General features: G+C 50.2%; 1 protein-coding gene and 1 pseudogene across 17 annotated transcripts in view; one reads left to right on the forward strand and one right to left on the reverse strand.

Moving 5' to 3' along the window:
* Nucleotides 1–4,278: 4,278 nt before the first annotated feature.
* The window catches only part of TMEM164 (transmembrane protein 164), a 199,714-nt gene continuing 179,280 nt past the window's right edge, over nt 4,279–24,712 (reverse strand). For 15 of the 17 annotated variants that reach the window (XM_072817265.1, XM_072817261.1, XM_072817253.1 and 12 more), the window contains 2 exons: nt 10,506–10,606; nt 4,279–8,809 (listed from right to left, as the gene is read on the reverse strand). In XM_072817265.1, the coding sequence (XP_072673366.1) occupies nt 8,603–8,809; nt 10,506–10,606 (308 nt within the window). In that variant the 3' untranslated portion in view covers nt 4,279–8,602. The remainder of the gene's footprint in view (nt 8,810–10,505; nt 10,607–24,712) is intronic. The other 2 variants (XR_012026548.1, XR_012026549.1) reach the window with 2 other exon arrangements.
* On the forward strand, nt 22,231–23,938 carry LOC140627802 (DNA-directed RNA polymerase II subunit RPB4 pseudogene; annotated as a pseudogene).

Genomic DNA, 24,712 nt, shown 5'->3' on the forward strand with positions numbered 1-24,712 from the left:
GAATGTGAACTGGTGCAGCCACTCTGGAAAACTGTGTGGAGGTTCCTCAAACAGTTAAAAATATACCTGCCCTACGACCCAGCAATTGCACTGTTGGGGATTTACCCCAAAGATACAAATGCAATGAAACGCCGGGACACCTGCACCCCGATGTTTCTAGCAGCAATAGCCACGATAGCCAAACTGTGGAAGGAGCCTCGGTGTCCAACGAAAGATGAATGGATAAAGAAGATGTGGTTTATGTATACAATGGAATATTACTCAGCTATTAGAAATGACAAATACCCACCATTTGCTTCAACGTGGATGGAACTGGAGGGTATTATGCTGAGTGAAGTAAGTCAGTCGGAGAAGGACAAACATTATATGTTCTCATTCATTTGGGGAATATAAATAATAGTGAAAGGGAATATAAGGGAAGGGAGAAGAAATGTGTGGGAAATATCAGAAAGGGAGACAGAACGTAAAGACTGTTAACTCTGGGAAACGAACTAGGGGTGGTAGAAGGGGAGGAGGGCGGGGGGTGGGAGTGAATGGGTGGCGGGCACTGGGTATTATTCTGTATGTTAGTAAATTGAACACCAATAAAAAAAAAATGAAACAGAGTTAATAACAGGGGATTCATTAACAGAGTTAATGACAGGGGAAACCTGACTAAATAAATTATTACATGAAGAAAAAAAAAAAAGTAAGATGTAGCCCAGATTTAGAGATGTTAAAACGCAAAAAAAAAAAAAAAAAAAAAAGAGGGGGAAGAGATTTTAGAGTCAATGAAATACAGAAAAATTCTTTAGATCCGAGGCATCACCTCTGTTATACACCCCAGAGACCTCAACCACACAGAGCGCATGAAGGCACAGTGGGGAAGTATATTCAAAACCCCAGTAGACTCTGTGCTCTGAGAACAGGCACAGTGACTGCACTGTCTGGAAATGGGGCCCCCTGACATCGACAGGACTTTATAAAGCCATTTGTTTCACTATCTCGCAGCTGCCTTGGAGTTCGGAAAGGTATGATTTGGGGAAAGACACCCGGGGCCTCCAAGGGGATAGAGAATCACTGAGTGCCACCTGCGATGCTTTCTCAACTATTACAGGACAATGGCAATCTAGGGTGAGTGGAGATGGGGCTGGTGAGCATGGAAGCAAGTGGCTTTTGAACATCTTTCCTGCTGAAATCATTTACAGAACCTCAAGGTACAAAACAGAATCAAATTGGGAGTTGTTCCGGGTGCAGCAAGGGGGAAAGGTGCAAACCTTACCCACTCTGCCCTCACCCACCCCTCACCCCCAAGGTGGCTTCTCCAGACTCCCCAAGGCTCTGAGGACAATCTCCAAATTTCTGGAGTGAGGGAGCTGCCTTTGTCTCTCTCGGTAAGGTTCTTTTTCTGAAGTTAGATTTCAGTATTTTTCTTCAGGCTTTTTTTTTTTAATCTCATTTTTTAAAAAAAAGGCATGAGATGACTCACAACCTGGAAGCCTCAAGTGAAAACAAAACAAAAGTTTGCTTTGAATCATGAGCTGGGGTGAGGCCTGGACAATGAGATTTTTGTGAAAGCACCCCAGATGATTCTAACATGCAGGGAGACCTACATGCTCTTGTCTTGGTGGTTATCTTGCTAGCTCCATCATTCTCGAAATCAGACGGTGTTCTGGAGTACATGGGAAGGCCCCTCCATTCCCAGGGTGGGCAGGAGACCGGAGAGCCTGAGGGCTTCTTCTAAAAATTGCCTAGTAAAGGGTCTTGTGGCTCCTGGAAAGGAGGGAACAGCTGAAGGGACAGCCAGAGTGGGCAGCACCCCGGGGCACCCCTGGAACATGAGAAGGGCAGGGGAGACCAGAGAGACCCAGTGGCTGGAGCAGAGGGGCGGCTGGGGAGGTGTCTTTGTAAAGAACAGCCCTGCAGCTCAGGCCATTGGCTCTATCACCTATGGGAGCTGTGTCAAGGAAGCTTCTGAACTCCTTGTCAAGACCCGCCTCACTGTGAGACTCCTCTGGGCTACTGGCTGGCTGAGATGCAGGAGGAGCCACACGGGAGTTGGGAAGTTGGGAAGTGGGCTGCGGAGGCCCAAGGCCTTTGGGTCACCCGTGAGCAATAGGAGCGGCCTTCCCTACCATCTTCCCCTGGCAGACGCTTAACCTCTTTGCCAGGCAGTTCAGACACCACAGATGTGCAATCGAGATGCCAGGCAAACGCCAACTGAGAGAGAGATGGGTGGGGACAGCCAGTAACAGAGAGTCCTTGACTTTGGACGAGGCCAGCCTTGCCCGTTGCCAAGGTTAGCAAACCACATACCCTATGAGTAAGCCACTGCGTTTGTCAGACTGATTGTGTGCATCTCTACCCCTCTACTGGCCTTGGCAAACCAGGACAAGGAGAAAACTCACCAGGGGGCAGGGGGAGCACATAGTAAACCTAGCCCCCCAAGCCACTCCCTCCCGCACAAAGGGGTAGGTGACATGTTCTGTGGGCTGGTGGGCTCTAGTCATGCCAACACTAACTCTGTGAACCCCAGGGAATGGAGGAATGACCCTGGTGGGGACTCAATGGCTACAAAGGACACAGAAAAGTTGTTGGGTGACTTGGCCACCCTCCACACAGAGGTCCCAGGAAGGCCCGGCGCTGGGGGCCCCAGGCTGGAGCATGAGGTGCCTAGACAAAAGCACAAAGCTCCACACGGGAGAGCCCATGGGATGGGTGACAGCTTATGTGGCAAGATTTCTCCTGGGTCAGGGGGCAGGCGATGGTGGTACTTCCCACCATTTTGCAGCACTCTGGGATAAGATGGGTGTTCTCTGAGCAACTTCTATGGAAAAGGTCCTATGCCAGTGGTAGAAGGAATGGGAGCCAACCCTGCCCTCCAGGAGCTCAGTGTGCAGTGGGAGAGATGGCCAAAATGCACTGCTTCATAGGGGCTGATGGTGCAGGGAGCACCTGATGCTTGCAGAAGCTAAGCCAAGAGGTACCTAACTCAGAGCGGGGGCTCAGGGAAGCCTGGCCCAGGAGCTGACACTTGAGCTCAAGCCTTTGGACAAGAAGGGAGACCAGGGAGCAGAGAAACCCACGCCAAGGAAAAAGGCAAAGAAGAAGATTGTGTGCAGCAGGAAAAGTGGATTACAGGACGTCTGGAGCAAAGGGTCTGTTCTTGTGTGTGGTCCTGATCGGAGAGGGTGGGGGGCGGGTGTGGGGGTGATGAGATGAAGCAGAAGATGTTTACAGGACCCAGGGAAGCCATGCAGTCAGATGTGCATTTGTTGCCCACAGTAGAGGGAACAAGATAGCGGGGATAGTAGGGAAAAGAGATAGTGGGTAGGGGCAGATGTGCTGGCCCAGGGCAAAGATGGACATGGCCTGGGTCACTGCTGTTCAGCTCCTTCTGAAAAGGGAGATGCATAGAAAGGCCTCATGACCCATTTTTCTGTCCTGCCGCCTTCAGGATCTAACAACACTGGCCTCACATCCTAGCATCCACTTTAGCTCAGAGCCTGCCTTCTCAGTGTCTGCGTGTCCAGGGGGACAGCAGTGCTGGTCAGCTCAGTGTGTTTCGGCAGGGATGGCAGGAGGCAACGTGGGTGGAGAACTGAGGGAAGTGGCCTGCCCCAGCTAGTGGTTCTGTGGTCCCGGATTGCAGGACCCTGGCTCCTTTATAGCCTGGGTGCCCAACTACCAGCCAACGAGGAGATCCCGTTGCACCGAGGGCGCCACGTAGGCTAACCATGTCTCTTCGAGAAGCAGCAGCACCGGTGAGACACGAGGTAGGGCCTCAGCGTGATATGAAGGCAGCTAGGCTGATCGCCGTTACTGTGGGCTGCTCAGCGGGTGGCTTTGGAAAGACAGGGCCAGTGTCGGGTCTCGTTCACCTCCCCGTGGGATAGTGTGGCCATGCTGCACAGTTCTGGTCCGGAGCCACCTTCTAGGGGACCTGGGGTGCCTGGCCCTAAACACGTTTGGTTTCCAAGTCACCTTCTCTACGCATAGTCCTCCAGCCCAGCGCAGAAAGGGGGCTCGGCAAAGCCAGCGGATATCCCCAGAACACAGTCCCCACTGAGAGCCAAAGGCCTCCTGCCTCCCAGGGGCAGCCCTGCTGGAAGCAGGCAGCATGCGTGGAAATCGGGGCCCCGTGTCCGGCCGTACGGCTCTCGGGGCAGGGCTCTGCAGGGCGCCAGCTGCCCTTTGGTGGCTGTCCACAGTGTGTGGGACGAATGGCCCCTTATGTCTACGTTTCAAAGCAGAGGGACTTTTAAGAGGGTTCTAGGAAGGAAGGCCAAGACTCCTGGGTTCTCATAAATCTTTTAATAAGAGTAAATGAAGAAAACATTGTAACAGTAAGTCCCATGGGGAAGAATTCTTTATCATTCAAGGATCTTCAACAACAGAAACACCGAAGACTAAAATTCAGGATGCTAAGTACACGAATGAATGACCATTTATTTCCAGAGGTGACTGTAGAAACCATTTCGGTACAATCAAAAGGTTTTACAAAACAGAGAAAACGCTTTATAAAATGCCCCGGGGCAGAGCGGGGGAATGAGCAAACTGGTGGGGGGTGGGGTGGGCATGGAGCACCCGAGAACCAGCTTGGCAAAATCCTGCCCCTCCCCCTGTCTGGGGGGCTTACAAAGGCTGGTTCAAAGGGGGCCCCTGGGAGGGGTGTGCCGAGTGCACAGGAACCCACCTGGGAATGGGGAGGGATTGAGCAGGGCGGAGGCGTTTGCTGATTTCCTGGCAATATAAGACTACCTTGTTCTCTCTACCACAATAACACCGATATAAATGGAGAAGTCTTTATAGTACAAAACTCACACTGGAAGAAAGCAAATTTCCAAAACAACAGCTTTTACTTGAAACAACTTTTGCTGTGTTTTGTTTCGTGCCATGGGTAGCAAACCAGTGTACAAAAAAATGTCACAGACAAGAGCAACAAGAAGTGACTAGGTTTTCCTGAGCACAAACTGGCTCACTCTATATACAGAAAAAGAAGGCTCACTCCCTCTCACCGACTCTACCCCCTCCAAGAGGGCAGGGCAGGGCAAGGCAGGGGGTGCAGTGGGAGGACCCCTCCCTGGGCTGGGGGCCTGTAGGACACCCTCTCTAAGCCGGCTCCTGGTCTACCAAAACCAGCACCAGCATCTTGCCCTGTGCTGTCATGCACAGTCCTCTTCTACCCCATCCCCCCTTCAGTTTCCCAGAGGACAGATGACTCTGGATCGAAAGGTCTACAAATCCAGGGAAGTCCTTCTGGCTGAGGTAGGGAGACAAAGGGCTTTCCATTACACTTGAGCCACCTAGCTCAGCCCCGGTGCCCCACTCAGCCCCAACACCAGTGCATGGAGACAGGGTGACAACTTGCTGTCGCCAGGGAGCTGTGCCCATTCCACAGAACACTGAATTAGCCAGAAGCACAGAGTTAAACCCTGACAGAGGCTGTGGAAAAGGGTCGGATCTACTAGCTAGCCTGGAGGTAGCAGATGGTGACAAAGTACACTGCCCCACTTAAGCCAACCACCCTGCCAGTGGACAGAGGAATGCGTCCCTGGGCCTCTGAAAAGAAGATGGGCCCGACCATCTTTGGTGTACGGAACCAAATACTGGGAAGATGGAAGGGGCCGTGAGTAAGTGTGAACATCTCTGCTCTTTTGAGCAGCTACCACAAGCTGGCTAGCTAAGCGGACTGTTCTCATGGGCCCAGATGGGTGGCCCAGGCTACCCAGGGGCTAGAGAAGCACTCCTTTCCCTTTCTGGGGCTGTTTTAAAAGAAAATGTCCACTTCTATGATTGCTCTCAGACACACAGGCTGGTAGACGGCATACGGAAAGTTTGGCCAGGGTGGCTGGAGAACCTCCTTGGTACCACCAGGAAAGCCCTAGGCAGGAGCTGGAAAGCCTGGGCCCACTGGCATGGGAGTCAGCCTCCAAGGCAGGCTGCCCGAGGTGGGCTCAGGTTCTCTCTCTCCATGGGGCTGGGCCCAAGGTAACAGGTACAGATCACTTCGGGTGCTTGCTGCACCCCAGCACCTCAAACGCAAGCCACGAGCCCCTGTGCAGCCTGTGGACTGGGATCTCTCTCTTTTCCCTCTGCCTACCATGTTTTCGAGCCCACCTGGGCCCTGGGAGCCCCGCAGCTCACCTCCACCTCGCCCTTCCCCCAACCCTGACAGGTGTAGCTGTGTCCAGCCTGGCTGAGCCAGGCATGTGGCTTTCATGTTCATCTTTCCTTCCAAGTGGAAGCAAGGTATCAGCCAGAACGGGGCACTGTGCCACGGCCAAGGCAAAGGCGAGTGGTCTAGAGGCACGCCGCTGCAGGAAAGCCCAGGCTGACTAACAACCTGTGCCATGCCACAGAGACCGGGAGAGTGCGCGGTGTCACTATGCCATGGGTGGCATTCCGAAGCTGAGCACCTACCACACCTGGGCTGCTGGTCCCCAGCTGAGAAACCGTCTATCTGCCTACAGAAGACTCTGTGTTCCACAAGGGGACAGGACATGCCTCCAGAGGCTCTTCCCGTGACCTCCTTCCAACCTCTCATTTGGTAAAGAGCCAAGGGGCACTGAGGCCAGGCACATTTTCCCAACAGCCATCCCTACACGTGGAAGCCTGATGGTGGGCAGGGCAGATCCAGTTGCTCATGAGGGGTCCCTTCTGGAGGACAACCTGTGAATGGCATGAAGACAAACTTGGCCAAGCCCTCGAGGATGGCAGAAAATGAAGGTTATGCATCACGAGGAGCCCAAGGAGAGTACAGAAGAGTATTTGGTGTTCTCCCTCCAGCATCCCCTTCCCCCATGAGTCCTGGGAACTGATCATTTCTATGTTCTATGTTCGCAGGCCTCTGTAAGAAGGCAGTCCCTCCCACGGCTACTTCCCAGGCCTCACCTTGCTCCAAGAGACTCTCCTGCACTCTGCTGCTTTCTATAGGTCCGTCTGCTCAAATCACAACCACTGAGTCACTGAAGCTCAATCTAAGTCTATTGTAATACAGTAATATCTGGAATATGGCACCTGGCCCAGGGTGGCCAGGTTGCCTAGAGTGGGAGAGGGGAGGGGGGCCATCAGAGGAAGTCACTGAGCCATTTTTTCTGTTCTTAGGCAAACCAATTCTTAGAGCCCACAAGGAGTCAGTAAATGCCCAGCTGTTTCCCTCCTTGAACTCCATGCATGACTGGGCTCAAGTCTTTCAACAAAAGGTCTTCCTTTTGAAGCATTTGAACCTGCACCCATGGGAGCCTGACTTCTTGGTACCTCCTCTGCAACCCAGACATGGGCTTTGGGGGTGGGCTAGGTGGGGGAGTGTGTGATGCCCCCAATGCGAAACAATTCGGCACTGGATCTGGCTGCGGTGACGACACATGTCCCTAGTTTCGGAAACAAGACCAGCAGGATCTGTATCTTCCCCAATCCAGGATGCTGACATAGCCAGTGAAAGCACAGAACTGATGGATAGGAGCCCCTAGGAAGACAGGCCCAAGGCAAGAATTCTCTGAACTCAAACATCCAAAAGCAAGGGAGCAAACAAATTAAAAAAAAAACAAAAGCAAAAAACCCAACTCCAGCTTATCCTTCCTTGAAGCTGCCTTTTAAAGAGAGAGTGGGGGGTGGGAGGAAAAGAGGGAGGGAAGGGAGAAACATTTATGGGGCACTCAAGATTAAAATGGCATCTATTATCAAACATTCAACTAAAATGGAGCGTATGATTCAAATCACAGTTTTCTCACGTTACCACTTACATTGATTAATTTCTAACGCTCACTTCTGATCAGGATATGGGTCACTTTCAGCTCTCTCCAGCAGAATTTACCCGGGGTCCTGCCTAGTAAGAGTTGACATTTTGAACTTGTTCACTTTGGATCTGCCATTGCAGCAGCTCTCCATCCCCCCCCCCCAATGGAATCTAGCCCTTGGGCCGAGGAGCACCCCCACCTCCCACCGCAGGCAGCATCTTGGAGGGAGTGGCTGGTTGGCTGCTTGCTTGGAGTCATGCGACACCAGTGGGAAGGCTCTGGCAGGTTCTATTTTGGCCAGGAGCTGGGAAATCCCTTGGCTCTCGGCTTGCCGCTGGTATAGAGAAACAAGGCCTCAGTATAGAAACAAGGCCTCGGTCCCATGAGGGTGGGGGAGAGGGGACGGTGCTGGAGACAAAAGGGGACCCCCATATCAGCCTGGAGGTCCCTGGCAGTGGAGAAATGAAACCCAACCCAATCTCACCACTTCAGTGCCAAAAGAGCTACTGCTTGTTGTTCCCTGTCCCCTCAACCAGCTGTTGTGAAAGCACCAACAAGCAGAGTGAAAGCCACTGACTACCATTGCCCATGTTAAGGCCACGAGGAGCCAAGGAGCCGGGAGGAAGAGCCTACGGGGGGGGGGCGGGGAGGAAGAGTCCAGCCCTCAGCACAACACCCCAGGCTCCAGGAGAGATGTCCTGGGGTGGGGGGAAGAGCTGGGAAAGAGAGAGCGGTGGAAGAAAGGGACAGAGAGGAAGGAAAAAAGAAATATAACAAACATTCTACTGCCCTCTCCCCATGATTTCATCAAGAATTGGGTGTCCTCCAAGCCAGGTCAGGACTTGCTTCCTCAGGGAGAAAAAAAAAAAAAAAGACAAGCACCTTCAGTCTATTTTCTTGGCTGGAAGCCGGAGCAAATCCAGCAGATATTTACACAAGGGCCCAGCCATGTATGAGAACAGGATGACCAGCTTCCCGTGGGTCATGGTCATGAGAGTCTGGTGTCCCGAGGCCCAGATGCGATACCAGGGGCCGTAGAATGGGTCTGAGATGGCCGGACACAGCATGTTGTTCAAATTCACTTCGGTGACCTGCAGGGACAAGGGAGGTAGAGTGAGCGTTCACCATCCTTTGGCTTTCTCTGGCTTCTGCCAGTTCAGCCATCTCTACCTAATGGGTGGACTAGACAAGGAGGGATTGATAAATCCCCACCTGTTCATGATGGCATTTCTCTGCCCTAGGGTTTTGGGAGTGGGTCAAGGCTAGAGCCCCCGGGAGGTGACGGGAGAGGCCATCCAATGGAAAAGCTGTTGGGTTTAGGTCTAGAGCCTGTGGTCATTCCTAAGCATCTCCTATGTGCCTAGTCCCTGGAGGGGTGTCAGGGGATGACACAAGGGTCAACAGCATGGTTCCTGCCTCCACTTAACTGGAAACCAACCAAGTTGGCATGGGCAACCACACCTGACCTCAAACCAAACGGTGCTCACCAGGTTTCCCTCACCATGAGATCTAAGGAGGGTACAGAATGAGGACCGAGTCCTCAGAGAAGAGTTCGCAAAGTCAGTGGCACCCTGGATGGACTCATGAAGGATGGATGGGGGTCATGGTGAGGAATGGAGTAAGCAGAGCCTTCCTTATAGGAGGCGTGGCAAGCGCCAGGCCTACAGGTGGGACTGAGCATGGTATGTATGGTGACATGAGGACACTGACCCCTCTGGGATCAAGCGGTCCCTGTGGAGAGCAGTCAGAGTAAGGTGTGAAAGTCATTTTGTTTCCTTCCTAGAGTCTGGGAGCATTCACCCCATTGGCAAAGAGCTCAAACTCTCCCCCAGGCAAACCAGAGCAGAGCAATACGCCGGGGGTCCAAGCGGGGGGGGATAAGAAAGTGACTGCTTCTACAAAGGCACTGGTGACGTTGGTCACATGCCTTAATCCTGCGAGGTCCCACGAGGCTCCACATGGCTGATGCTACATTCATGCTGCTCGCGCACAAAACCAGACGTGCCACTCCTGCCCCGAGGACGGCCGCGGCACCTGCCTTCCAAAGCCCTTCAAGCCCATTCACGTTAGAGACAAGTCTTCGCCACCTCTCGGGGAGGCTGGGGGTCTGGTACCATGTCACAGAGGGATGGAGAGCTCTCTGCCCTCGAGCATGAGATGACTCACCCGGAACAGTGGCAGAGCCGGGACTTGAACTTTCGTCTCCTGACCCTCAGCCCCAAGCTCCTCCTCCTTCACCTTGCCACCGATAGATACCCATGCACTCAGCAGTTTGGGGCTCTGGATAATTCAACTACTGAGTCCAGCCATCATCCATGCTCCAGGCGGGTCTGAACACCCCAGAATGCCACAGGAGTTCCCTGACACGGCACTTCCACTAGCTACACAGCTTCAGGGCCTGGGAGCCAGCCCAGTATGGACCCAAGGTCGGAAGCCTCCTCTCCAGGCCTGGGCCAGGGTCAAGGTCCTGCCTCCCTGTCCCAACAGGGTCCATAGCAAACCACTTTCCAGTTGCTCACCGTTTCGGACCCAGGTGGTCCTGAGTGAAGGGCCTCTTCACCTCCCCAGGGATGAAAGAAACAGCTAGTACTGAAGGCTTCAGAAAACTCTTTGGAGAGGCCTAGGCCATGGATCATAAATCAGCCACCTAGACACAACAATCTGACATCCTGGCCTTTGGCATCTTGTATTTTCAAAACAAAACAATATACCAGCGCCAACCAGGATTATCAAGATTTATGGAGAACTCCACACACAGGGGATCGAAGGGGATAGAACCAAACTTACCAGGCCCAGGATCTGCAAGACGCTGAAGTGGTAAAAGAACATGAGGCCAGTTGAGAGAAGGGCCCACCGGAAACTGCTGAGAGGCTCTGGGGTGTAAGCACCTGGAGGAAAAGAGGACACGGTGAGACTCATTGCTCCTCTGCCCCGCTAGGGTACAGGCGCTGAGGCCATGGCCACCACCAGCAGACTGCACCCTCCTGCTGCTTAGTGACATCTACTTAGATGACTTAGGCAATTCCAGATAGCCCCCTTGGCAGCCTCTGTCCTGCAACATACTGCTGGGGCCATTACAAAGGCAAGGTTTTTTTTAAGATTTTATTTATTTATTCATGAGAGACAGAGAGAGAGGTAGGTGCCCTGCAGGGAGCACACTGTGGGACTCGATCCCAGGACCCCAGGACCCCAGGATCATGACCTGAGCCAAAGGCAGATGCTCAACCACTGAGCCACCCAGGCGTCCCTGAGGATTTTTTTTTTTTTAACAATAAAAGGAATGCATGCTCGTTAGAGAAAATTTCAAAAATGTCATAGAGGTAGAAAGGACATGGAGAAAATGAAGGAAAACACATCCCCAGCAGTCTACTGCCCACATGCGATGCTGCTAAACTTGTGGGTGTGTATGCTGGGGTTGTTTTCTCTGTGCCTCAGGAGTTGGGTGTTTTTTTTTTCCATCACTAATTGGAGTCTTAACTGTATATGTAATAGCACATCCTTCACTTTCACGGTTGTTTTCATCTTTCCCTCATGTTTCTAAGGAGAGATGTCATTGAGGAAGGACAGCATGGTGCTTAAGAAAGTTTGCTTTCATGCCCCACAGATTTGGGTTCAAATCTAAATTGACCACATACTGGCTGTATGGCCCTGGGAAAGTTGTTGAAATTCCCTAAGTCTCAGTTTTCCTGTCTGTAAAATAAGGATAACAGTCCTACCTCTTAGAATTGTTACAAGGAATGAAGGGAATAATGTACCAAGCTCTTGGGGTTTAGAATTGGGTACGATGTGAGTGTTTAATGAGTATTAAGATGCTATCATTAGCACATCATTATTATGCTTCGAATAACTAGAGAATGTGCCATATCTAATGGCCATGCCATTTCCCTGACCGTCACACAACTCTCTCCCCCTGGAACAGTGAGAATTGTGTATGTTTCTTCCAGCATCCCTAGGAACTACCCTCCCAGTAGGCTTGGATGCATTCCAGAGCTTACAGAGCAGGGATATGGCTTATAGGATGTTGTGGGGTGTCACTCTGAATGGGGACTTGGGCAGTGGGGTACTCCAGAATGAAATGAAGCTGCAACACTCCACCCTAAGGCAAGAGTGGCAACATTATGTCCTGGAGTAGTATTTTTCACAAGTTGGTCTTTCACCGATCCATCCATTCATTCACCAGTTATGAGGCACCTAATATGTTCCATGCCATGTGCCAACCTTTAGGGATAGGAAGATGAAGAAGACGGGCTCCCTACAGTCCCAGACTCATAGTCTGCCAGGGTGGGGGGAGGCAGACACACCAATCAACAATTAGAAAGCAGTATGGTGGCATGACACCTGTGATCTGTGCCACATTATCCTGGGAGGACAGGAGTGAGCTGAGGGATTGGGGAGGAGGCATAGGAACAAGGCCTACTTCTCCATAGAGGGGGCACAGAGCAGTCCTGAAGGTCAAATGGGACTTAACCAGGGCCCAGGCACCCAGAGCCAGCAGTTTGCACAAAGGCAGATATGCAGACATGAGCTCCTGGGTGAAAGGCAATTCAGAAAACTATGGGAAAGAGTTGGGGCTGCAGTGGAGAATGTGGTAGGGTGGTAAGCAGGAGTAAGACTCAGACTTCAGCTGAGGGCTGGTCTGAGACCTTAGAAGCCATGCTGAGGGGCCTATGGGCTCCATCCCATACCTGCAGGGTCATGAGCCCTTATGCCCCAAGTTTCAGGTAGGCAGTTGGCAGCAGGAGAATGGCCAGAGACTAAAAGTCATTAAGGATGCTGGAGACTGGCCAACTAGAAAGCCCATGCCCCATCTGAAGACGGCAACCACCACTCAGCTCCATTCAACCACTGCCCTGCCGGGACGGGTTCCCAGAGTTGCCAGTTTTTTTTTTTTCTTCAGTTTTGCAAGAGGAGCCAGAAATATGAACTTTTGTGTGGAATTTCCTGATTTTTAAATGTTGGCAAATAATTCCAAGTATTTTAAGAATGCTCAATGGACCCAACAAAACACGGCTTCATGGCTGGATTTCAGCCCGTGGATGGCCAGCTCTGAGATCTGCCATGGAGCCATGGAAAGCAGCAGGAAAGGTCCCAATGGCCAGCATGGGTGGTGGGGGGGAGGACTGGACAGAGACCATCGAGGCACAGGGATGGATAAGGAACCCAAAGAAGGAAGGGGATGGGCGGCCCTCAAAGGTCATAGTGGTAGGACTGGAGAAAAGTGGAGGAAAATCTCGCCAGATGTGAGGGATGTGGTGAGGACGGACAAATCTTGAGAATCTTCTGGCTCAGACCTCACTGGGCTGATGGTGCCATTGATCATGATGGGAGAAGAGACGAGAGACAGGGGCAGAAGGTAGGGAGATAATGAGGCCAATTTCAGACATGTTGAAATAGAGGTGTCTGCAGGGAATGTTCCTGGGAAACACAAGGTGGGTGGCTTGTGAGCATGGGCCCTGGAGCCTAGAGACGCAGCTTTTCAAATTCTGGCTCTTGTCACTTATCTTGTCCAGACCTGGGACAAGCCTCTGTATCTCTGGGACTCAGTTTCACTCATCTATAAAATGGGGTGCTTCTGCCTACTTCACCAGGTTGTTGGGGAGATGAGCTGCCCTGATTTAAGTCACTTCGTAGTGTCATATTGGGGAGTTAACAAGTGGCGATTCTTCTAATTATTATAATGAGTCACACACTCAATGGAGAAGATGGGGCTGAACATCCAGATGGAGGCGTCAGCAGCACCCGATGGCCACTAAAGTCACAGGGGCACATGTAGACTAGAAGAGGAAGGCCGGAGGCAGAAGACCAAGGAACACCATGGGGGTGAGAGTGGGGGGTGTGGAGGGGGAAAAGGAGTGAGGTGGGCGGGGGCTGAAGTCAGGTGGGTCTTCTGGGGCTTGCTGTAGGAACTAGAGCCAAGCTCACAGCACCTTTGAGTCAGAAGGCCCTTGGAGAGTGTCAAACTCATTCCTCCAGTTTAGAGATGGAGACACCAAAGACCAGGAGATGGATCGTGCCACCGCAAAGTCAGAGCAGGGCACTGGGCTCTCAGATGCTGCCAGGCTGCCCACTGCTTAGTGCCCCTATTGCCACTTGTCCAGACTGACACCACAGCATGTTGTACAGTCTCTTTCCTCGTCTGTCTCCCCATCTAGACCAGAGGGCCCCGGGGAGGGGGACCTGGTCGGATTCATTGCTGTGTTTCTAGCATCTAGCACAGCACTTGGTTGGTGAAAACACCTCGAGTTACACACTTAGACTGTGTGTGCGCCCCTTCCCATCTGCTGAATGAACGGGAGTTGGGCACCGTGTGGTTCCCTTGGCTGCTGGAGACGCTACAGGGAAGAGGGAACCCAGAGGACCAACAGGTGCACAGGCTCCCACTCCTGCCTCTGGAGACGGAGCCATCTTCCCCAGGTGTCCTTTCCTCCAGCATCCGCGTGGCTCCCCCTGCTGGCAGCTGGGCAGGTCCCGGGGGCCAGGGGGTGGCTGAGGGAAAGGGACAAGAGGGGGCAGCCAGGAGGTCCCCAGCCTAGAGGCAGCACAGCCACAGACCTGTGGAAAGCCAGGATGGCTGAGGCCACAGACCTCCAGGCAGCCCATCTCCTCACTGCACTACTCACCTGCCCTGCAGTCCCCACCTCCCACTCTGGGGGAGAGGCACATGCAGACACTGCCTGGGGCTGCTGTTCTCACAGGTCCTTGCTCCAACCCCCACTCTGCTACCATCCGCTCTGGTTTGCCCAATCGGCCCCACGCCAGACTGTCAGTGCTATGAACAAGAAGCTGCATCTGAACCCCCCTTCACTTCCAGCACCCTGTACATGGCAGGCATCCCAAAAATCATCAGTGTGTGAGCGAATCAATGGCACAGATCTTCCGGAAGATCATCAGACTATATAAAGCCCTTTGGCTTGGCAAAGGACTTTGAGGACTTCCATCGAATACCATAAGAACCCAACAGACCGCCCTTATTTGCACAAAGATATTTATACCTGGAACAACGTGGGACTCGGAAAGAAACCAAATGGGGGAGGTAAGGTGAACTCTGGCACCTCGATATTGTGTAACCACCATTCAAATGACAACCAAACTATGAGCCTGTGTAGAGAAGTCTCTGGCTAGTAAGGGCAAGTGTTGAAGGTAGAACACCAAACAACATGCCAGGGATGGAAAAACAGAGCCTAACAGCTTAAAATCAAGGGCTTGAGGGCGGACAGCCCCGGGTGTGAATCCCACCTCTGCTACTGCCTATGGGAGTAGCCAAGACAGATCGTGCTGCCCCCTAAGACCCTTTCTGAAGACTGGAGGTAACATCCATCTCTGGGGGCCCCCGAGTGGGATGAGAGATACAGAAAAGTAAATAGAGCTGCTCGCCTGGCACACAGCAGGAGGCTGCTATTTTTATCATGGCAAAACCAAGCCATCCAAAATCTCCAAAAAGACTGGGAGAAGCCAGGGAATCTTGCAAAGAGGTGATCTTCCCTCTGAAGGGTAGGGCTGCGGGAGGCCTTGCCTGTGGTTTCCACTGCCTTTTCACTTGTTAGTTCTTTTCATTGTAAAGATAATCAAATATTTCATTTCTCTGAAAACTTATTAAAAAAAATCCAGAAAGCAAGCATGCACCCTGAGAATAAATGATCCACTCTACATAGATATATGCAAATTGTATGCAAACGCACATCATTCCTTTTTTCCCATATACCTGAATGTGGCCCTTGGGATAATCTGAGTGAAAAAAACAGTTTTTTTCTAAAGGAAAAGAGAAACTTAAGCACTTTTGGAAAAATTAAACACATAAAACTTTTTTTCCCGACTTTAAGAAAGAAATGTGACATTTTCTGCTAGCATTGTGTATCCCAGGAGGATAGAAGCATTTCATCTCTAAAGGTAGGGGGAACCAAGATAATAGCTTTCTCTGAAATCGATTTCTGCCAGAAGGAAGTGTCATGCGTGCTGGAAAAGAAGTCACCCACACCACCAGCAACAGCAGAGACAGATCCCCAGGAGGCCTCCCAAGGGCCCTTTCTCCCGTCCTATAATCTTACCCACAAAGGACTTACACCAAGGAGATGAGGCTGCACAGGGTAGCCTCCCATTCCCCACTCTCTGTCCTGCTCCCTCTGACTCATTCACTTCCACGAGCTATCCATTCAGAGTAAACACTGGGGACCAGACCCCATGCCTGGTGGTGGGGATAAGGAGGCAACAGTCCCGGCCCCTGACAATTGCCCAGCACTTAAGAGCAAATGATGATGGAGTGGGGGAGGGAGGGGCATGGTGCTCTGGTGGCTCAGTTGGTTATGTATCTGACCTTGGTTTCAGCTCAGGTCATGATCTTGGGGTCATGGGATAGAACCCCGTGTCGGGCTCTGTGCTGAACATGGAGCCTGCTTCTCCCTCTCCTTTAGCTCCTCCTCCCCCACTCAGGCTCTCTCCCTCTCTCAGATAAACAAATAAATAAAATCTTTAAATAAAGTGAATTATGAGATGGTGTCATCAGGTTAGCACAGTAAGTAATGGGGACACAGCAGGGACAGCCTAGGTGGGTTTTGAAGAAGCACAAGAAGAAGCTGGGGTCAGGGCCAAGCAGGAGGGAGAGGGTACTCTGGGTGGCGAGGACAGCCCACCAACAGGTGTAGAGGTGTGACATGGCATGCTGTTTGCATGTCAGCTCAAGCAGGTCTGTGTTACTGGAACATAAAGTGGGAGGGGACGTGTGTCAAGAGATGCAGCTGGAGAGACCAGCAAGTGGGGTCAGGTCAGGAGGAACCTCACTGGCCATGGCAGGGAACTTGGCCTTTATGATGCACGTGATGACATGCCACTGAGAGATTTTAAACAGGGGGTTGCTCAGCCTGCTCTGGACATGGGGATGAGAGGCTGGAAGGGGGGTAAGATCAAAGACCAGTTCAGACACAGCCACAGGTCCCAGATGACCTGGCAAGTGGCCAGACACGAGGGAGGCAGCTCCCAAGTTACTGACTTCACTAGCTGATTTAGGAAGTGGAGCACGCTGATGCTGAAGGCCTATGGGACATCCAAGTGGAGAGCTCAGGCGAGAAATGGCCTGCACATAGAGCTTTGGGTGTAGAGATTAACAAGAAGAGTCCACGGAATGAGATTAAAGCAGTGATCGTTGCCTGAAGAAAGAAACTCACCCCCACCACCACCCACAAAAAGGATCAAAGACAAGATGAGCCTGCTAGCCACACGACAACTTATGTATAAAGGAGTTCAAATGAAATACATTTAGTGATCTGGTTCCTCGGCTGCACCAGCCACATTTCCAAGTGCTCTATAACCACATGTGGCTAGTGGCTACCATACAGGGCAGTGCAGGCATAGAACATTCCCATCACAGAAAACTCCACTGGGAGCACACTTCTCTATAGAGGGAAAGACCAATACTACTCCTGGCTTCGGCAACATGTTGGTCATGTTCTCTCGGCTCTAACAATTTCAGGAGAAGTAGTGATGCAGGAGAGCTAGGTGCTAAACTCGGAAGAAAAGTTTTTTCAGCTGTCTAAGGCAAGGAAAGGAATTCCAGGAAAGGGGAATAGGATCTGCAAAGTCACAAAGAAATCATTATCCAAATTCCCAATACTTCTATCACTCCTGAATGTTACCTTCACCCTTTTGCTCTTACTCACCCTACCTCTCAGCCCACAAGGAGCCTGCTTCCTCTCTAGCCTTCCAAAGCAGTCTCACTGATTTTTCTCCTTTGGCCCCTCCAAGCAGAGTTAGTGACTTCTTTCTTTGCATTGCAATTCCCAGACTACTGACCCTCCTTTCTCCCTAAAACCCTACCACCACCATCCCATACCACCCACTACTCTTCCCTTGTGTGGTTGTCTACAGACATGGGGTCAGGGCCCTCAACATCCCTTGAGGATATTAGTACCTGGCATGCCACCGCTCTCTCCCAGACCATCCTTGTCCTATTTCTTGATAATTTCAACATATTCTTAGATGAACCTTCCAGGATTCCTGCCTCTGTTCAATGGCTCCCCCTCCTCAGTGATCTTGCCCTCTAGGGCACCTCAGCCACTGACCCCCCCCCCCCCCCGCCATGGTCAGGCCTGAGATCTCAGTATTGTGAATATCTGCAATCCCCCATATGTCAAACATTCTCTCTTTCCAGCTTACACTCACACCCTGACCCTGACACTTTGACCCCACCAGAATCTGTGATCCGGAGGTCCCACCATCTTTATGCTATCCCTCATGGCTGCCACTTCCCTCCTTCAATTCCAGGGCCTGCCCTTCTAAGTATCCCTGGCATACACCTTTGACTCCACAGTGCCTCTCATGATTGGTGCCTCTCATGATTGTACTCATCTTGGGGAACAACAACAACAACAACAACCCAGCCCTGGTTAAATTTCAATCTGCTCGTCTTCCTTGCTTGCACCCACACAGCTGAACATGTCTGGAGAAAAACAACAGTGCTGACAGTTCTCACTTCAAATTCGTGATCACAGACCTCAAGTGCATCCTTCATGTTGCCAGGCAATCACACATTTCCTCTTGTCCATTTACTCTCTCAGGCAACGATTGATATTTTTCCTCTCTTCTCAAGCCTCCAATACATCTATCCCAACCTCACTCTCAGAGGATAAATTTGCCTCCTGCTGCACTGAGAAAAAAGAGATCAGGCAAAAATTTTCGATGTTCTCATGATTGCCTGTATGGATCTAACAGTAACTGGCTGCTGTGCTCTGCCTTCACCACCCCCACCCCCACCCACTGCAAGGGATGAACTGCCCTGGAGCTCAGCCAAAGCCAGCCTTCCCATTTATATGCAGATCCCAACCCCTTTCACCTACTGCAAACACCTGACCTCATATCCCTTCAAAATGCCCTGCAAGATTTATTTATGCTTAAATCATCCAATATGGTAGCTACTGGTCACGTGGCTACTGAGGCCTCTAGAGGTGGCTAGTTCGAATTGACAAGAGCTATTTGTGTAAAACACTGCAATTCAAGGGATCTAAAATGTCCTGGTGATCGTTTTAGACTGGTTACATTGGAACTATAATATTTTGGATATACTGGGTTAAATAAGATAGAAGATACTGTATTAAAGTTAATTTCACCAGTTTCTTTTACCTTTTATGAATGTGGCTACTAGAAAGTTAGAAATCATATAAACAGCTCACAAATTTTTTTTGACAATACTTGTCCATACTCCCTGGCCACAATTCCTCTCTTCCCATTCTCTCTTAACCTGCTCTAAAATTCAGCCTCCACTCCTACCCCACCCCATTCTCGCCCTACTCACTCCACCAAAAACAGCTCCCTGCAAGGTCACAAATTACCTTTCCACTGCTGAGTCCAATGGTCAATTCTCAGGCTTCATCCTAGGTGTACCCTTTCCTTCTGGAAACATTTTTCACCCAACTTCTGGACACCGCTCTTTGTTCTCCTGTTCCTCAGCCTACTTCTTCTCCATCTCCTCTAGCACCTCCTCCCCCTCTCCCTGACCTCTAAAACTGGTGAAGGGTCAGAGATGCAGAACTCAGAGATTTTCTCTTCTCTATATACTTTCATTCCCTAGGCAGTTTCGACCAATCTCATGGCTTTATTAGGATCTATGTCTCGATAACTCCAACATGCATATCTCAGCCTCCATCTCCAGGCTCACACAGCTCATAGCCTGCTAAATATCTGCACTGGAATACCCAAATGGGCATTTCACTTTCTTTTTTTAAGATTTTATTTATTTATTTGAGAGAGAGATCACAAGTAGGGGTAAGGGGTGGAGGGAGAGGCAGACTCTCTGCTGAGCAGGGAGCCTGATGTGGGGCTTGATTCCCAGGACCCTGGGATCATGACCTGAGCTGAAGGCAGACATATAACTGACTGAGCCACCCAGGCACCTGGCATCTCACTTTCATAAATCCAGCTTCTGACCTTAGTTCCTATGGTAGATCATTACAGATTGATCTCAAGCGAGTAGATCACTGGCTCCCAATATCCACATCTCTCCCACCCTGATTAGGCCACATGGCCCACCTGGCTCAGCCATGCATCTTGTTTTGACCAACAGGATATCATCAAAATAGATGTCATCAGAGGCTTGATAAGCATCTGTGCACTGGAGCATGCCCTCTTGGAATGCTGCCTTGAGACCCTTCATGCCATGAAAGGCCATGCTGATAGAGAGGCCCAGCCATCTCAACTGCTCCAGGTGAACCCAGGAAAGACCAGTAGAATATCTTAGTCAGCTTGGGCTACCATAACAAAATACCGTAACTGGGTGGCTTAAACAACAGACATTTATTTTTTCACAGTTCTGAAAGCTGTAAAGTCTAAGATCAAAAGGCACTGGCAGACTGGTGTCTGGGGAGAGCCCACTTCCTTTTTCACAGACAGCCACTTTTTTGTTGTATCCTCACAAGGAAGGACGGGCTAGGGAGCTCTCTGGCCTCTTCTTCTTAGAGCACCAATGCCATGCCTGAGGACCCCACCATCATGACCTAACTGAACGCTAACTACCTCACAAAGGCTCTACCTCCAAACACAATCACAATAGGAGTTAGGATTTCAACATATGAACTTAGACCTTATGAGGGCAGGGCACAAACATTCAGTCCATAACAAAGGAAGACTTAGTCCACCCATACACTTGTGAAAAACAGTAAGTCATTCGGTTTTGGGGAGTACCTCTTAATCCCTTTCACCAATTTTGCCCATCGCCCCAAGTCCTCTCCTCCCTGGCAACCAGTTTGTTCTCTGTTTCTGCTTGTTCATCTGTTTTGTTTTTTAGACTCTACATATAAACAGAATCAAAGGGTATTTGTCTTTTTTTTTTTTTTTACTTATTTCACCTAGCAAAATACCCTCTAGGTCCATCTGTGTTGTCACAAATGGCAAGGTCTCCTTTTTATGGCTGAGTAATATTCCATCGCGTGTGTGCATGTGTGTGTATCATGTCTTCTTTATCCATTCATCTACACTGATTGACACTCGGCTTGCTTCCACACCTTAGCACCAGTCTGCATTCCCACCAAGTCTCCAAGGCTTCCGTTTTCTCCACATCCTCACCCAACACTTGCTGTTTCTTGTCTTTTTGATACTAACCATTCTGACAGGTGTGAGGTGATATGGCACTGTGGTTGGAATTTGCATTTCCCTGATGATGAGTGCTATTTGAGCACCTTTTCATGTGTCTGTTGGACATCTGGATGTCTTCTTGGGAAAAAACATCTATTTGGGTCTTCTGCCCATTTTTAATTGGATTACTTGGTCTTTTGGTGTTTGGCTGTGTAAGCTCTTTATACATTTTGGAAACTGACCCTTTATCAGATACATCATTTGCAGATATTTCCTCCCATTCAGTAGGCTGCCTTTTTGTCTTGTTGATGGTTGCCTTCAGGGTGCAGGAACTCTGTAGTTTGGTGTAGTCCAGTAATGCCATTGCTTTAAGCCACTATGTTTTGGGATGTTTGCTACTTCTACCCCCTACCCACTCACCCCCCAAATAAAAGCAATAAACAAGTACAAATCCCTCCTCCTAGTCTTCCTGATCTCAGTTAGTGGTCTTCCATCTAAGTCACTCAGGTCATAAACCTTCAAAAGTCATCCTTGACCCCTCCTTCTCTCACACCCTACATCTGATCCATCAGCAAATCCGGTTGGCTGTACCTTCAGCATGTATCCAGAACCCGACAATTCTTCTCTGGCTCTCCTGTCAATACCCCAACCACTAGCATCTCCTGCCTCAGTTATTACAGACATCACTTACAGATTTCCCTGCTTCTGTCCCTGTCCCCTGTGGTCTAATTTCAGCATACCAACTGGGTGGCCCCTTTAAAAATTTATTTGGATCATGTGAGTCCACAGCTCAAAGCCCTCCAATGACTTCCCATCTCCCTAAGAATAAAATGCCAAGTCCTTACTACAGTCTGTGAGGCCTTATATAATCTGCCCCCTCAACTATAGCATCTCTCTGACCTCATCTACAACTTAACCCCTTCCTTCCCATGGCTCTAGACACACTGACCTACTTGCTGTTCCTGGAATATTCTAGAAATGGTCCTGTGTCTAGGACCTGTATACTTGTTTGCTCTTCTTGGCATATTCCTCCTCCAGGTATCCAACGGCTCAGCCTCCTGCCTCCAAGCCTTTGCTCAGATGTCACATTCTCAGTGAGATCTTGCCTTCAAATGAGGCTCTGCAGCCTCTCCAACCATTCAGCATCCCTGTACCCCTGATTCTGCTTTACCTCTTCCTCTATGGCACTTAATATTATCTAACTTACTGTACACTTCACTTATTTCTTTACTGTTTCCTTCCACAAGAATGTCAACTCCATGAAAGCAAGGATATGTATCTATTTTGCTCACTGCTTTATCCTCAGCAAGTGCCTGACACAAAGTAGGGGTTTGATACATATCTGTAGAAGGAATGAAGTGAGCAGCCCAGTATGTTAGAGAACTTTCTACAGTTCAGTATCATTTGACTATCATGTAGGAGAGAGGGATAAACAAGAGATGGAAGCCAGCTCACGATGAGTGCTGTTTGCCACATTAGGTATTTTGGACTTCACAAATCATCTTGAGATCTCAGTAAAAAGTAGGTTCCAGTGCAGTACGTCTGGGGGTGGGGACATAGAGTCTGCATTTCTAACTGGCTCCCAGGTACTGCTGGCCCGCAGACCATATTTTGAAGCAAGGGGTAGAGCTCACAGTCTGGCTGTGGACAGAAGTAGAGCGAGGCTAGAGGCAGGGACACCAGTGTTGAGGCTGCTGTGGAAGAACAAGTCAGGGATGATCCAATCTAAACTAAAGCAGGAGGGATGGGAATGAATTTGAGACATGATCAGGAGATTGAATTGACAGCAGTCGGTCACCAATGGGATATGGAAGAGAAGGGGTGTGAAGGGCCAATGATTATCTGCAGATTTTTGGCCAGGGTAATAAGTGGATGGTGGTACCACTTGATGGGATGGGGAACATGAAAGCAGGTCTGGGTTTGGGAACAGGGAAGAAAATGATTAGTTTAGTTCCCAATAATGATGCCATCCTATCTTTGTGCCCTCTACATAAGACACCTCCATTTTGAGCTTCAGCAAGCCTTTGCTACCCAGAAGATAAGGCCCTAAGGTCATCCTAAAATGACCACAGATGTGTGATTTCCCATTCTTGCCACTGAGCACAGGCTCAAGTCAGGCTTCCCTTCATCTAGGCATTTGACCAAATGAACTGTACCTTCTAATCTGTTGAAATGTATAAGAGACTGTCCTGGGGTATATGCCCATGTGGAAGGTCCATCTGGTTGACCTCCTATCCCGATGGGCTAGAAAGCCCACTCAGGCCAGGCTTTACCTTCAAAGTGCCTAAGTGGGGGATCCCTGGATGGCTCAGCGGTTTAGCGCCTGCGTTTGGCCCAGGGCGTGGTCCTGGAGTCCCAGGATCAAGTCCCACATCGGGCTCCCTGCATGGAGCCTGCTTCTCCCTCTGCCTGTGTCTCTGCCTCTCTCTCTCTCTGTGTGTCTCTGCCTCTGTGTGTGTGTGTGTCTCATGAATAAATAAAAATAAAATCTTTTTTAAAAAGTGCCGGTGTTCGGCGACCCACGCGTGGACCCTGGCGCGGTGTGCCCGTGGCCGCTGGAGGTAGCGATCCGCGGGCGGGCGACGTCGAGGAGGATCCCTCACAGCTTATCTTTCCCAAAGAGTTTGAAACAGCGGAGACATTACTAAATTCAGTTCATATGCTTCTGGAGCATCAAAAGCAACAGAATGAGAGTGCAGAAGATGAACAGAAACGTTCTGAGGTCTTCATGAAAACTTTAAATTATTATACAGCCCGTTTCAGCCGTTTCAAAAACAGAGACCATTGCCAGTGTCTGTAGCTTGTTGCTCCAGAAGAAACTTCATAAGTTTGAGTTGGCCTGTTTGGCCAGCCTTTGCCCAGAGACTGCTGAGGAGTCAAAGGCACTGATACCAAGCCTGGAGGGGCGGTTTGAAGATGAGGAGCTACAGCAGATTCTTGATGATATCCAGACCAAGCGCAGCTTTCAATATTAGTCTCCAAATATCTCTCCACTGCTGAGGGAACTGTGTCCCAAGCCTATCACCACTGACCAGGTGTCTGGAGCTGACTTACACGGAAATACTATTGCAGAAGACAGTTGGGCTTCCTTTGGCTAGAACAACTCAGCTTGGTCTCAGTTTAGGTTGTTATTTTAGACTTAACTCCTAGGTAACCTGGCCTTCCCTCTGGGAGGGGGAGGGGTGAGGTGGGGTGATGCGCACATAAGCTACACTAGTGACTACCTTCTACCACAGTTTTGGCACCTATGTTATTTTTAAATTGTTTTTGTTTAAAAAAATAAAAAGTAAAAAAGTGCCTAAGTGGGGGCTGACTGGCTAAGGTAACTTGAAGACCCACCTTCACCTCTGAGAATACCAGCCAGCCCTCTGCCAACAGCACACAGAGTGAGGGCCCTAAGCTGGCAAAGAAGCCACCAGGTAGGCCTGGCCTAGCAGATTCAGCACTGGAGTCCTGAGAGCCAGATCCCAGCTTCCACCCTCATCCATATAGGTGGATCGAAACCCCTCTCAGCAGCACTGTCCAGCCTGCAGGGAAATTTCAGGCCCTCTCTACCTTGCAGGAGCATTGTAGGAATAGAAAAGCCAAAGGAATGTGGCAATACTCTACAGAAAAGCAGTATTTAAACAAAACACGCCACGGTGCCTCGCACAACCTATGTAGTTACTTGTCAGCCAGGTCTCTCGTGAGCTTTCAGGAAGTGGGGGGTAACTCTTAGATCATTTGAGCCAAGGAGGCCTAACCTTCAGCCTCTATCAGAATTCCTTAGGGGAGTGGTACTCAGATTTCAGCTGGCATCAGAACCCCTGGGAGGCCTTGTTACAAGGGAGCTTCCTGGGTCCCACCCCAGAGTTTCTGATTCAGTAGGTCTAGGGTGGGACCTAGAGTCAGTAGCCTGAGAATTTGTAATTCTAACAAATTCCCCAGCTAGGCAGCGG

The sequence above is a fragment of the Canis lupus genome, chromosome X, assembly GCF_048164855.1.
Source record: "Canis lupus baileyi chromosome X, mCanLup2.hap1, whole genome shotgun sequence".
Lineage (NCBI taxonomy): Eukaryota > Metazoa > Chordata > Mammalia > Carnivora > Canidae > Canis > Canis lupus.